Source organism: Tinamus guttatus, unplaced genomic scaffold (assembly GCF_059628265.1).
Source record: "Tinamus guttatus ecotype Peru unplaced genomic scaffold, ASM5962826v1 Tinamus_guttatus_pri_ptg000296l, whole genome shotgun sequence".
NCBI lineage: Eukaryota > Metazoa > Chordata > Aves > Tinamiformes > Tinamidae > Tinamus > Tinamus guttatus.
Genome location: NW_028288830.1, coordinates 507,078 through 522,241, shown reverse-complemented (window position 1 = coordinate 522,241; position 15,164 = coordinate 507,078). Strand labels below are relative to the sequence as shown.

General features: G+C 45.6%; 1 protein-coding gene across 8 annotated transcripts in view; it reads right to left on the bottom strand.

Moving 5' to 3' along the window:
- The window catches only part of PUM1 (pumilio RNA binding family member 1), a 61,877-nt gene that overhangs the window by 5,045 nt on the left and 41,668 nt on the right, over window positions 1-15,164 (bottom strand). For 5 of the 8 annotated variants that reach the window (XM_088527920.1, XM_088527923.1, XM_088527924.1 and 2 more), the window contains 8 exons: window positions 12,708-12,846; window positions 11,398-11,541; window positions 10,412-10,708; window positions 8,140-8,376; window positions 3,836-4,103; window positions 3,199-3,328; window positions 2,601-2,735; window positions 1,254-1,391 (listed from right to left, as the gene is read on the bottom strand). In XM_088527920.1, coding sequence (XP_088384046.1) covers window positions 1,254-1,391; window positions 2,601-2,735; window positions 3,199-3,328; window positions 3,836-4,103; window positions 8,140-8,376; window positions 10,412-10,708; window positions 11,398-11,541; window positions 12,708-12,846 — 1,488 coding nt within the window. The remainder of the gene's footprint in view (window positions 1-1,253; window positions 1,392-2,600; window positions 2,736-3,198; window positions 3,329-3,835; window positions 4,104-8,139; window positions 8,377-10,411; window positions 10,709-11,397; window positions 11,542-12,707; window positions 12,847-15,164) is intronic. The other 3 variants (XM_088527922.1, XM_088527925.1, XM_088527927.1) reach the window with 1 other exon arrangement.

Below are 15,164 nucleotides of genomic sequence, written 5' to 3'. Positions count from 1 at the left end.
GGCAAACTTCCCGAATTCACCGAACACTCGGCAGCTGCTGCCAGCCCTGAATCTCTGCTCAGCTCTAGGTGGCATAAACTGGCAGCAGAAACGTCTGCTCCCCGCGGCCGCGGGAGCGCTGGGCACGTCACGTCCCTGTCTGTCCTTCAGCATCTCCACTCGCAACACAGGAAACCAACAGCAACGTGACTCGATTAATAAAAGCACTGGGAGAGCCAAGCAGCAGTCAAAGCTGTGCTAAAACACTGATTTGGAAGGTTTTGATTAACCCAGCTAAGGCTATGCAAGAAACAGCATGAAACACAAAGATTAAATACATGTGTGTATAGATATGTTCAGCAAAAGATTCTGCTTGACTACTTGGATGTGTGTGGTAAGTTTTGTGGTATCAATGGGATGTCAAAGATAAAATTCCCTATCAACAGGGTTCCCAGCTCAACGGCTGCCTTCTCAGCTCCAAAGGATGGCCCCATCACCCAACTCTAACTGGCAAATTTGCTGAGCAAGTTTCCAGCTTGGCTCCTGCTTGTTTGGACATAACCGAGCAAGTCCGGCTGCTCCAGGAGCAGAAAAACTAATAAAGGCTCCTGGTTCCTGCTCTAATAAGCCCAGGTCCTCCTGGCCTCCCTGCAGTGAAAGCCTCAGCACTTCAAAGCCCTCTTTCCAAAGCCAATTAGGGTGAAGCTGGAGACGCCCAGGACGGCTCTTCTGTAATGAAAGAGGCCAACTGTAACAAGAATAAAGCTGGCTACACAATTAAATCAACATCCAGGACGTCGATTCAGGAGAGGATAACTGAGAAGAAATAAAACGTGAGAATGAAGCATGAGTTACTGGCTTTTCCTAGACAAAATTCATGTTTTCCCCTTGGTTTGGGACCCTTGGGAAATAGTCTTCTACCAACCTCACCAAAGGATCATACTGAGGTATGTCCAACCCAAATCTCTGCTCCCCACTTTTAATGTGAATGCGGATTAACAAGAGACTTGTTTGCTCCCCATCAGTGAGAAATATCAGATGTTGCAGGAGAGCAGCATTTTTGGGGGGAATGGCTGCTTTATTGTATCATACTTGCACAAAAATTGCAACAGAGATGTAACCAAAGAGTTTCTAGGCTCCCATTTTGCACAAATCTTCCAATTTGTGCACAGATTTAAAAACCCAAAGACGTGTCCAAGTTACGGCTACAAAAGCGCTCCTCAAAGCAGCACTGAAGGAGACAAATAACAAGAGTTGAGAGCTTAAGCACTCACCTGTCCCTTAAATGCATCGATGATGAACTGCAGGGACTGAGGCTGCACGCACTCAATGCACTTCTGCACCACGTGGTTCCCGTTCTGGTCTTTCACACACTTGAGGACGTGGCCGTCCAACTCCCGGACCATCTCGTTCTATTGGGGGGAGAGGAAGACAAGCAGAAAGCACCACCAAGATCCACGGGGAACAAACGGCCAGGGCCTGATGTCTGCTGCTCATTACACTCAGTTTTAAAGCTTGCACCAACACCCACGCACGTGAACTCGGAGTGTATCCCTTGCTCCTCCTCTCTAAAAGAAAAACGCCTAAAATGTCCAAACTTCAAGCTATTAACTTTTCTTTTTCTGGTTTTATTTATTTATTGACTGACTCATACACTACTGAAATGGAGTCATCGCTAGGATAAGACCTTGCTAGCAATTTCAGAAAGAAGGGCAATTTTGTATGGTAATTAAGGAAGCAAAGTCAATGAGACTTACGTATGGTTAGTGTAACGTATGGACAGGTTAAAAGCTTCATGACTGGGAAAGACAGAACTGCAGATTCTTGATTATTCAGCAACACCACCAAAGTGTTAAACTTCACTGTCGCATCCAAAATAAATGGGTATTTTAAGAGCAGAGAGTACTCAAAAATAATCTAAATACGTGGACCAGCAGTGCCACGATTTGGACCATGACTTGCCACTGCTGAAACACAGGGCTGTGCTAAGGCCAAAGCTTCACCCAGCTGTTTCTTCATCTCTCCCCCTCCACCCCCTAGTTCTCTAACCTAAATTGAGGTTCTCACATTAGGATTCCTGGCGTGCACAGTGGAATTTTCATCTCAAATCTCTGTAAAGAAAATCTAGAGGAACTGCTTTATTTGAGAGGATTGATTTGAGCAGAATTCCAGCTATTCCCCACATGGATCCAATGCCTGCTCTGCCTTCACAGGACCCAGGAGTTGCTCCTGTGTCCGACTGTTGGAGACCACCGGCCCATACATTCAAGCAGCCACAGCTCAGTGAATGCTACAGGCAGAGCTCTGCCAACTGCTGGCAAAGACATCTAAATCATCCATTTTACTATTATTTTTCCCAGCAGGAAGACTAGGTGATCGGATGGCAGGGAACAACAAGACTCAACGGAGAACTGACGTTGTTAAGTGGAACAGTAAGATGACAAGACCCTGCGAACTGCATCACGTACTGGTCATGCACATTAAATATTAAGAAAAAAAAATCACATACCATAAACCAAATCAATGGGAAACCAGCCACAGACAATGTAAAGGTTGAGGTTCACGGCACCAAACAGCAAGGAACGTTCAACATCAAGAAGAAAGTTAAAATTGAAACTTACAATTACCTGCTGGTCTGGGGGGATAAACTCCAGGGCCTTCTGGATCACCCTGCAGCCGTACATCTGCAGCGCCAGGGACAGCACGTGCCCACGGATACGCTCCGCCAAGGCGAGCTTCTGTTCCAGGCTGCCAAACTGGAAAGACAGAAAATCCAATCAAAATAATAATAACGAAAACTAAATGGATCAGAACAGGCACAAGAGAGGTGGCTGTTCTTTGTCCGATACCTCTGGCATGCAGAAGAAAATGCAAGAGTCCAAGGTGCTGCAACCAGAGGAGGGATGTGCACCAGATCACTAAAGCAGCAAAACTCGTGACACAGGTGCTATAAAAATCACTGGGTAAAAGAATCACGGCCAGCTTCGTGTAGAAGGAACTGAGCGCTCTTCAGAATAAGAAATGGGCATCTAATCAACCATTGCTTTCCATCAAACAACACAGCCACAAGCGAGGAGATGAAGACCATCAGTGTTGCCAGAGAGTCCATCCTTTCAGACAAACACCGAGGTTTTTTTGGAGTTTTACTTGAGCCCACCCAATTACCTCAAGACAGAAGGCACCTGAACAGCCCTAGCAAAGAGGGGAACGAAGACCTACCTCAAAGAACTTCTGGATGACGTAATTTCCAAACACATCAACCATTAATTGATAAGCTGCCTGGAGGATCTCGTTGAACACGAGCTGACGTTCTGCTGGGGTAGCACGCTCCAGTTTCAGCTGAATAAACCTGGAAAATAGGGTTGCTGTGATGCCACTGGCACGTACACACTCACCATTTTTGTTATCTCAAGTCCATTCAAGAGCCTCACACATCAGCTGCTTAAAAAACAGCCTCTTTTGAACGTAGTTTCCTCTGCAAACGGGCTTGGGTGTTCCCATGTGTCACAGCTATTGGATGGTGACAGTTTGTGCCTATGTCACCGGTCAGCAGCCCCAAATCTCTCTTTTCCAAGCAAAGCAAATCTCAATAGGGGAACACTGCAAAGTCTCATGCCCACACAGCTCCTTAAAATTAAAGAGTTGGGCTATGCCAATGGGACTAACAGGCAAATTATGAGAAAAGAAGGCTGCTCCTTAGAGAGGAAACTTTGCAAACACATTTAGATAGCATAAAAACAGTGTTACACTGCTTGGCTTCATGGCTTTCTCACAAAGATACGACCTGCAAACTACGCTGCGCCCAAGAGCAGCCGTCTCCAAAGCCTCCCACGAGGCACAAGGGTCTTAAACCTACCTGGATCCATGCTGATCCTGGGAGAATTCCATGATGTGGCCGGCGATTTCCCTCAGCTGCAGGTTAGGGTAGCGGTTGTTGCGGAAGTCCTCGAGCAGCCGGCTGCGGCCGGAGGGCATCACGTCGGACATGCCGTAGCGCAGGCGCGACGACGGGAACAGGGTGCTGCTGGGGCTGAAGAGGCTCGAGGCGCTGCTCGCGCTGCGGTACTTGGCCTCCGCTCCGGGGGCGGCCGAGATGTAGCGACCGCTGCCGTTCGTGAGCCCTCCTGCAACGGAAAAAGCATCTCCAAGGATGAAGCCGTCAAAGGAGTCATTTGCAAAAGCGTTTACAACCTGAGCAGGATGTTTTACTTCTAAATCACTTTTTAAAAATTGTTTTTATTTTACCCAAAGAGCTGGCAAGTGCTTCCAAACAAGCTAGACAAACTGCTCCAGAATTAATTTTGGTGAGGACACATTCAATACGTGTTAATATCTGAGGGGAGAATGTAAAGAGGATGGGGTCAAACTCTTCTCAGTGGTGGCCAGTGACAGGGCAAGGGGTGACAGGTATAAATTGAAACATAGGAAGTTGCATCTCCATGAGGAAGAAATTCTTTTCTGGGAGGGTGACAGAGCCCTGGAACAGGCTGCCCAAAGAATCACCATTCTGTGATGCTGGGTGATTCTCTTCAAGCATTCTTCCTTAGCGGAGCACCGTCGTATTCAGTGAGGATGAGCTACATATTTCAGCAAAGAGGCTATAAGAGGCTTCTGCTCCTGGCTTTGTGTGGAAAGTGTATAAATCAGACAAAATCACCGTTTTTTCTACCTGTTTTTTTCACTTTTGTTTCATAATCACTCTTTTTTCCTATCATTTTTCCCCCACCTGTCCTGTTGCTGCACAAAAGACTAATTTCAAAGAAACCAAAATGGTGGGTTTGGTCCACCATGACAGGAAGGAAGGAGAAACGAGGAGACAGAAAGGCAGCCAGAAATGAGTAAAACAATCAGGGATTTAGAAAGTCGCTCTCTATTCTGCTAAGTGCAAATAGATGTCACAAGGAAAAGTCTGAATAACAACAAATAAGTCCCAGTAAACAAATACCTCCAGAAAACCCCTGGTTTTGACAAATACCCTGAAAACTTTCATCTACACTAAGACAGCCACTGAATAAAGCAGCATAGCAGCAGGGAATCAGTAATAATTCCTCATTTATTTAGGAGACTGTAGGTGCTGAGGAGTAACCTGCTTAACACCAAAAAATGTTGATTTCTCGGCCGTATTTCTGGCGATCCGTTCTCTTTCCGAGTTCGCTTGCCTTGTTGCTTCTCAGAGCTCTGGTAGGATTTGCCGAGTGTTTTTCCTCCTCTTCCAGGGCTTGGGATCCCTCTGCTGGCCAAGTATCCCCAACGGCTTTGCCAAGTATGATTTTAGGTGAGCAGGATGAGAAGGATGGCGTGCCCAGAGGACGTCCTCTCCAACAGAAGCTTCACACCAAAATCTTGTTGTCTCTTTGGAGACTGCTGTTCCTCTAACAGAGGGGCTGACTGCAGATCCAGGCACTTGGTGCTGGTCTGAGAATCAGAGATTGTGGCAGGGGGGTGACAGGTTTCCTAAATACAGCGAGTGCCACCAGGAAGCCACCTGTGACCATCACAAACCTCACAGGACCTCGGTCCTTCGTGCCTGGGTGCGTGAGGTCTCTCCAGCAGCTGCTGTGGTGGCAGGAGGCTGCAATGGGACCTTACCATCGCTATGGCAAAACAGCCTCTGCTTCAGGAGGTTGGAAAACCTCTTGGAGACACTGAGATAGGATGAAGGGGCAAAAATCCCAAAGAGGAGACGCCTGGAAGATGTTGGGGTGGCACCTGAGTTGCTCCTGTGTCCAAGGAAGTGACAGATGTAGCACAGACCTCCAAATGGTCTAAGCAGCCAAAAGAAAAAGCCTGTATTTGCTTAAACATCTGGGATATATAGAAACACATCAACCTCTGGGGAGCACAAAGAGCACAGACTCCTTACCCTGGTGCCTCCAAAACTGAGAAGTTATTCAGACTCACACTGTGGCCATAAGGACTGAGAATCTCCTATTCTGAAATGGTCAGTCATCTTCTCCATGCTTGCTGGGACACTTTATGAGACTGATGTTAATCAGAAAGAATTACTGAATTCAAGGGAATAAAAAGGACAACCAGAGGATGAAACAAGAAGTGGGAAAAAGAATGAAAAAGAAAAAAAACAGAGGAGGGAACACAAAAGCTGCTGTGTGAAAATAAAGCAGGTCTTAAGCAAGCTTCCAGGGGAACTTCCTAAGGTCCCCGAGACGCCCTGAAATGTAGGAGGTCTTGGTATGAGAGACAGGAAACTGATGGAAAACAACAAGACGAAGAGACAGGGCCGGATGCCCGCCCAGCTGGTCACAGCTCACTGCTTTCCAGCTCCCTGGCCAGTTTTCGTTTTTTTCTGGCCCAAAAGTGCATGTACAGGTGTTTTACCTATCTGTTGTAGATACCCTCGAGCACAAAGCTTGTTATTCAGCTAAGTTTTCCTCTTCCAGTAGTCCTTTTTGCAAGAATTGCTTGCGTGTTATTTCAGGTACTTGCAAGTGCCCGGGTATTTCACAAAGTCACTTTGCAACACTGGGAAAAAAAGCCTAACTTGATAAATATGCACCATTTTGCACAGCTATGAGTTTTCCAAAAGCTGAAAGGGCAGGAGGCAGGAGCTGAACCTCTCCCTGCTTTGTGCAGCCCCCTAAACCAAACGGGGAGCAACTTCCACACCCACGACGCACGGCAAAGCCCAAGCCTTATTTCTGCAGCATTTACCCACGGATTAAGTGATTGCAAATGAGATTCATGGGCAGCTTCAGCTGTCATCCAGCACTCCTGAAATCAAATTACTTGGAAACATCTCCTCCACCTTGGCTTCCCTGGAATGATACAATAGTGGGACTTGCTTTGAAAGACGACTGCTCTAATTCTTCCTTGCAAACAACCTGTTGGAGAGTTCCCACTTATCTTTTTATTTTTTTAGATTTTTTTTTTCCTCACCCTCTTCACACAAACTCCTTTTGCTAGTGAGCTCAAAAAGGAGGCAGCCTCATGCTTCATATGAAACAACAACAAAAAAAAGGCAATGCCCCTGCTCTTTCTGGAGCACTAGAATATATCTTCTAACCAAAGGGAAGTCTGACTTCACTTAACACTGTAACTTATATTATAGATGAAAAATAAACATGGAAAAAAACCTAAATGACCTTGCACAGATTCTAAGGTGAAAACCACACAGACACAGTTATTTCCAAGAGATCCTGCTGAGCATGAAGTCAGCCACTGCGAAAAACTGGCTACAGGGAGAGGAGTATTTTGTCAAAATGGGAAGCTCACATGCTAACTGCTTTGGGGCACAGTCTGTGTATGTAAATGGTATCTCTGCTTTCTCACCAGTACTTGTTCTTGAGCAGATTAACCTTTTTCTGATCCAGTTTTTAAGATTCATTCTCTTTTGTTTGCCCGCAGGGGCAACAGACTTCTTCTAGTGCCAGACTTTGAATCTGGTTAGTCCTCAGCATTAATTTATCGTTGCTATTTAACTGTCAGCATAAGCACTGTACAAGCACATAAAGGAAGCTAAAAACCCTTCCAGTTCTACTAAATCTAAGAACAAGGAAAGGTTTTAAATGTAAGCTTAAGCTGAAAATTTGTATTTATTGCTATTCTATCTTAATCTTTAGCCAGCATCAAGTTTACCACATGAGTGTAATAAACATGATAAATATGCATACACAGTCTTATGCATCAAGCACTATACAAGAGAGGTGCTCTGATAACCAAATGTTTTGTTATATGCAGACAGATACTTGACAGAAGCAATATCAAGTGGCATTTAGAGCATATATTGAATTATTTTGTGCAAATGTAGAGAATAAGTCATTTTCTTTGTTCCTTTGGCCTGAAAATGAACACCTTGGGTATTTCAGAAGAGCACTGCTTTATTTTTTAATATTTGCTTTATTTTAAAAATCTATCTTATGGTGCGTAGAAGTTCTGGCTCAATTATAATTTCTTATCGAAGACGTAGCTTTTAATCCCACACAATGATGTGCTTTTCATAAGGCAAAGATTTGTGGGCTTCCATTTGAAAAGGCAATTTTGAGAACTGCCCAGGAATAAGAGCTCTGAATGCCAACTGGATGGCATGTATCTCACCTACACTGCAGCAGGACAGGGGGTCAGGTCTCTGCACAAGAGGAGAGCTGTTTATCAGCAACCAATCTCTGATATTAGGTAGCCCCTAAAAGTGGCAGAGACTCTTACCCAGGTTTAAACTTGAAGATGACCCATGTGAAGATAAGGAAGGTGGTGGAGTCTGCGAGTGGCCAGGTCCTTGGCTGGGCAAAGGCATTCCAACAGGTCCAGGAGAGGAGGAAAAGCCAAGGCCATTATAAAAACTGTGTCCTATAGGAGTCAAGCTGCTGGATGTCCTCTTGTACAGGTCGCTGCTGCCTGTAAGGGAGTCCCGGCGAGAGCCGCTGCCAGTGTTGGAATTAGCAACTGAAAAGGGGAAGAAAATAAAGGAGAGACGTGAGCAAGCTGCCCGGGACAAGCAAAGGTACCTTCAGAACGACAATTCAGCAGCACCTAGTACAGCTGTACGGCACCAGGCTGCTGTTATCCTAAAGCATGCACGTGCCCAAGTGAAATGCAATAATTAAAATCATGTTTCTAATGAGCAAGCAGAAACCCTTGATTTAAATAATTGGCTCTAATCCTGCCTTTGCACTCACACTTCGGCAGCTTTTGCGCTAGCAGAACACATCAATAAATACGGCCCCAAATATCTAAAAGCAGAAAGATCAAGAAGATACAGTGTATGTGAAGGAAGCCAGGGATGAGAAATGACAGTGAACATTTTGGCTTTGGGGCACACCTGCTTTTTTCTTTCAAATCTTCAGAAGAGGGGTTGTATACTTCAAAGCACATCCCTTGGCTTAACAGAAGATATTGGATCTCCTTACTGTGCCTCACTTTTATTCTTTGACCAACAGAGATAAAATAAATGCAATGCGAGATTTTATCTATTCGTGTTTACTTAAGAGGATGTCTAAGCTTAGTGCACATTTACTTAAGTCTTGTTCTCACCTTTCATTACATTAGAAAACAGCTGAGGAGTCATCTCTTTTTCACTCCTATTTGCACCAGAGAATCAAAATTCAATTTAACACACACTAAACCACCTTTTTTTAAGAGCTTTCTTGCAAGTTAAATAAATTGTCCTTAAATGCACTGCGTATTTCAGAGGGAGGAAAAAAAGGAAAAATCAATTTTGCATTAAAATCTTGTTTGATAAATAGTGGAATTGGGGCCTGTAATGAAGGAGTTATTTTTTACATCTGCACACCAAGTTCTAGAAGCAGCAGCCTCATATTTTTATTCAGAGGTTGAGGGAAAACGAGTTTGAGCCTTTCAGCTTTGAACAAACTAGTCATTGAATCCAATTAGCTGAATAAACTGCAAAGAAAGCAGCAAATGAGGCATTTACCAGAATCCAAGATGGTTCAAATCCTCAGGCTGGGTTTAAGAATAAATATTTGAGTAACTTATTGAAAAACTTGAGATCTGATCCAGTGATAGCATATCAATCTTTTCTGCCAGCCCAGGCTCAAAAGGCACTTTGGGACTTGCCCTTCAGATTGACGAAAGCAGAGAAATCAGGCTATAATTACTACCTCTAAGACTAAACAGTAATTAAAACAATTGCTCTACTTCAAACAAAGAAAAAACGAGAAAGAAGAAATAACAAAAAAACCCCAACCCACATACATCTTTCTGGTTTAGTTTTATTCTGAAAAATCTTTTGTCTTCAACTGCCTAACAAATACATCAAAATAAACCAGGCATATCATTTTTCTTGCACTCTAAATGACTTGGTTTTGCTTATGATAGCAGCAATTCCCAGAGTAACACGTGGAAGCACTTCAGATGATAACGCTGCTCAAGTCTGAGGTTGGACTTAGCACCCAGGCTCGGGAACTGATGCCTTCGTAGTTCAGCATCTCCCCCAAGAATAAGCAAGTGAAAGCGAGGAAACCCCAAAGCTGTCCAGCACCTCATGCAAAACGTGTGAAGTTCCACCTAGTTTGGGCAAGTGTCTGACATGGCTGCTCCTTAAGGATCCATAAATTTAGAGCTGAAATGAGTTTCAGCTTGTGGTACAAGTCTGTCAATTTTGCAATCTCAAAACATGCCCTTTTTTTTAGCTTTTTCTTTCTTTCTTTTTTTTTTTTTTTTAAGAAGGGGCGAATTCCATTCCCTACTTCAGGAATCTGATTTTTAGAGCATTTTTGTTCTCTGCAATCCCTCGGGCCATGTATTCACACAGCTGAATCTGTCCCAGCACGGCTGTATAACACACCAAACGTCACCAAACGCGCCTGAGAAGAAGCTGATTTTGCTACTTTTAATACACCGCCCACTAGAAGAAGCTTCATCAGCAGGTTTTGAAGTCTAAACAGTCCCTCCAGCAATATTTCCACCTGGCCACGGTGATTTCTCCCTCTTCCCCATGCAGAATGCAGCAAACTCCTACCTGCTGTTCCAAAGCCTCCCAGCGCCGAGCCCAGCGTGGCACCGAGAGAGCTGCTGCTTCCGAAGCCCAGGGAGGTGTTGGCAGGCTGGGCAGAGCCCTGGGAAAAGAGCGAGCTGCTCTGGGAATTGCTGCTGAGCGAGTTGTTGCCGTAGAAGGAGCTGGACGCCAGGTTGTTGGTGGGCTGCTGCTGGGGCTGGGGCTGAGGCTGCTGAGTTCCCAGGGGGCGGAACGGTCCGTTCGTTGCTCCGGCCAGGCCGCCGGCCGCCCCGTTAGCCGAAGCCGCGGCCGCCGCGACCGCTGCAGGGAAAAGCAATTGGAAGCAGAGGCTGAAAGAAATCCGTTTTCCTATCAATTCTGGAGGTTAAAACCTAGCAAGGTCTTTCCATACGCTATATATATATATTTTTTTTCCTCTCAGGATGAAAAACGTCCCTGCTCGTAAAAGCAGCACAAAGTCTCCTGGTCTTCTACCTATCCTCTGCATAAACTCACTGAACGCTGACACTGCCAAGTTATTACTACTGCTCTCTTTGTTACTGGAGCGCAGGAGATCTAAGAAGGGAAAAAAAGTGACCTTTCTCCCAAGATCTAATATTTAAATCAATACAACCACACATTCAAGTATTGAATTAAGAAAGGCAGGTTTTGAAAACACCAAAATGACCCATTAATGATGAAACCCACCCTGCAGCACTAAAGAACACCAAAATCAAGTCCTTTTGCTTTGCAGCCACCTCGAAAGTGAAAAAAAAAAACAGAAGCAGCTTGGCAAAGTAACAGGGTCGGGTCTAGAGCAATTCTCAGTCTTTTCCTGTGGCTCAGGCCTGGAGCACAGAGCAGGCTCTCAGCAGGGGTCCCGGCTGGGGGATCCCCGCGAGGGCAGGCGGGTCATCACGGCCGCCGCGCAGCGGGACCCCGGCTCGGCTCCGCGCGGAGCAGCGGCATCGCCGGAGCGGCGTGGAGCCTCCGGCTGCAGCGGGACTCACCTGCCTGCGCCGCCGAGGAGCTGATGATGACGGGAGCCGGGGCCACGAGGCGCACGGGGGCCCCCAGGCCGTTCCTGGCCCCCGCGTTCACGACGAGGGCGCCCGTCTGGTCGTAGTAGGCGGCGGGAGCCAGCACCGGGTAACCTGCACGGGGAACGCGAGACGCACGGCTCAGGCTCTGGGCACACGGCACACGTGCGCCGGCTCACACTGAGCAGCATTTTTACAAGAAAATCAGAAAAGGCCGAAAAAAAACAGGGGGGAAAAGAAGACAAGAGTTTTTCTTCTAATGAAGCGAAAAAGCCTTCTGTCTCCACAGCTCAGGACTTTCATACCAATATTTTTACACTAATGAAGTTTTCACTAATAAAGCTTTTCCACTTAGCCAACTATCCTAACATGGTGCAAATACATACTAGTTATAATAATACATACTACTACCACTAATATATAATAATAATTGTTATATTTTTTCATTTTTTAAAATAATTCTGGTAATGCACAGAGCATCAAAATTTCAGCAATATAGAGCTATTATTCAGGCACCAAACAAGCACACCTAGAAACTACTTAAGTGTTACCATTCACACTGGAGCATTCTTTTTAAGCGTAACAAAACCTGTGATGCTGCCAGTGAGGAGACCTGAAGACCTGAGGCTGAAATAATCAGGCTCTCTTGCATGGGGCCAATCAGACAAATTTGTCCATTATTCAAAAAGCAAAATGCTCATCTTTGCATTTTGCAGTTCCAGTAATATCCCATGTGTTGCACGCCAAAAGCGTTTGTACCCCACGATCTCATGGACAACGGAGGGGAAGTCTTTGCTCTGTTAAAGTCAAGCACCTTGCAGGGATGGAAGGACAGTTAATCCATGGGACTAAGGCATCCCAGAGATCTTAAAATAAAGATCACATAAGATACCGTGATCCACACAAGTACCTAAAAGCACGTTTCAAAGGAAGCCAGCAATTCCTTTGAGCAAGATAAGGGCTAATGCTCCAGGACAGCAGCACAGGTGATAACACAGGGGTCTAAACCTGTTCCATTTAAATGCTGCATACAGATTTTGTGCACATCTAACAGTGACTTCAACTCCTTGTGCATACACAGATTAGAAACAAGAAATTATAGAAATAGAAATTAGAGTATAAAAATACATACTATATATATATATATATAATATATACTGTATAAATTATAGTCTAAAAACTAAACGTTGCTGAATGCCGGGCAATCACGACACCGCGCAGACTCATGAGAGGACCTTCTAGGTGCTCCGAGGGCTCCGGAGAAGCTGCCGGGTCCCTACCTGGCATCCCCGCTGCCAGCCCCTGCCCGAAGGCAAGGGCAGAGTTGACGGCGGCGGCGGCCACCAGCGGGTCGGTCTGCTGTCCCTGCTGGTTCTGGTTCGGGGTCAGCGGGCGCTGGCTGGCTCCTCCGCGGAGGACCTGAAGACGACACAAACAAGGACGTGTTTGAGACCCAGGTGACACCGCGCTCACCAGACACGTCCAGGCACCTCTGCTGCAGGATGGATGAGCAGTTTTTGGTACCCAGCAGCAGTCACGTCCTACCTAGCAGGTCATCTTCCCCTCTTACTTGGAACAAGCTTCTACTGTGGATAAAAGCAGAAGACTCAATGAAACCAAGACCGCTCTGTCTGAGTTTACTGAGCATATTCTGGAAGCCTTTCATCTTCTGGCCTTCTCGAGCGTCTCGACAGACTTTCAGTAAATGTCCTTCGTGCAAGTCATCTGTCCCGTTGTGGATAACACAAAATCATCCTTTAAAACCCACTTGAGCAAACACCTGACTGGCTCTGTGGGCCGGTGACACAGGGTAGCATGGGATTTTTCCAACTTGGGAGCCTGCATATGCAAATGGTGGCACCGTGACATGCCACTTACTCACTGGAAATACTGACACAACGTGACACACGGTCTCCTCCTCGTCGCTCCTGCGGTTTAAGGCCATGCGCTCGCAGGGGGAAGGCAGCAAAGTGAACTTGGCTGTAATTGCCTGTGACAGGACTTGTCTGCAAAGCCTTTTACTGCGGGTGGCAAGGCCAGAGTGACACTCGCTCGAGAGCCGCTTAATGCAGGCAACTTGGCTGCCTCTTTAGGGACACAGCGTGTCCCGCTGCTGCAAGCCGACGGGAGCGGATGCGTCGCTCAATGAAGTTATTCAAAAAAAGAAATGACCCCGAGCACCGACAGACCAGGAGACAACACTGTGGTTGGGGAATTTAAATAAAAATCCCAGAGTTGGCTCTTTGTCAAAGCTGGAACATCCGCCCCCAAGAAAAAAAGAAAAAGAAAAGAATTCTTTGGAATTTTACAGAAGCAAGGTTTGCATTAGAGGCAACACACATGTGTGCACCCCTCTCGTAACTGCTTTGTGGCTAGATAAGCGAAAAAAATACTTTTTTTCAAGGCTATGGGTGACTGATATATCTGACATACTCTTTCAGCTGGCGGCAGGGCAAGGGGTGCCCGATGCGCTCCTGGCAGCGCGGTGCCAGCCGGGCAGGTCTGCCCATTCGCTGGGCCGAGAAGGGAAGTGTCCTCCTCCTGAGGGCTCATCCAGAAGCCCATGTGTTTTATTGCTCTCGTGATCTGAAAAGGCCTTGCAATAATACAAAATATTGCGATTTCTTTCTTTCTTTGCTCTTGTTTTAGTGGTCCTCTGGGCAACAGGTAATAAATTCACACACCGTAAGCCTGACACCGCAAAAGCACAGGGACCAGGAAGGAACTCTTCAGGTTAAGATGAAGAAGGAGCTTCCTTGCTGCTCAAAAATATCACCAAGGTGTTTTTTCCCCCCAAGGCACAGATCCTCTACTAAACAACCCACCTGGGGCTGTGCAGGAGCCACCAATGGAAACCTGCACATAGATCTTGGCTTCTACCTTACAAACCTTCCTGAGCTCCAGAAGAAGAAAAGTGCTGCAGATCCCAACTCGGAGAAACCCCACGCTACCCTGTGCAACCCCTTTAGCACTGAACTTCATTATACATTTTGTATCAATAATTCACTCTCACCATCAATGTAGTTCGAACATTTGGATTACTTGTTTTTTAAAGGTGAATTTAAATAGTAAACTAGCACTGCTACACAAACTTATACAATGTTTAAGACAACTCCTCACTAAAGCAAAGGAAAACGTTTATTGTTTCGTGCTAATTCTCCTCTCAATTCCACTTTCTCCTGCAATAAGTTACTAAATCAACATTGGTGTCATCTGAAGAAGCGCAACTGCCTCAACTCCCAACTCTAAAACTGCTTACTTTAACTAAAGCCAGTAATTTATCTAGGTTAAATCCTTTTGGCATTTTCCAAGCATAGACACACAGTGAACAAGAAATTGTGCTGTGATTCATCAAGAGGAACACGACTTCCCATGAAAGAGTGAAAGAACAAGCGATGCCATCCAGTATTTTGTCGCTGCCAGCAGACTAAGAGGGTGCAAATCCCACCAAACACATGATTTGCTATAGCATGCAAGGAGAATTTTCCCCTCAGTCACCTGCCAGTGATCCTTTCATGCTTTTTTCTGTTGTATTTTGGAAAAAAAAAAAAAGATACCAGGTAAATAACTCAGTCTGAGTACTCGTTGCTAACACACTTCAAGGGCAGCAGTGGTTCGGATGAAAAACCTTCATTTATTTTCTTTTAGGTATCAAGTCCTCTTCTTTCTCATATACATTACAGCAATCTTCATGACGAGACCATGCCATTTACTGACATTTAGTATTTAACCCACAT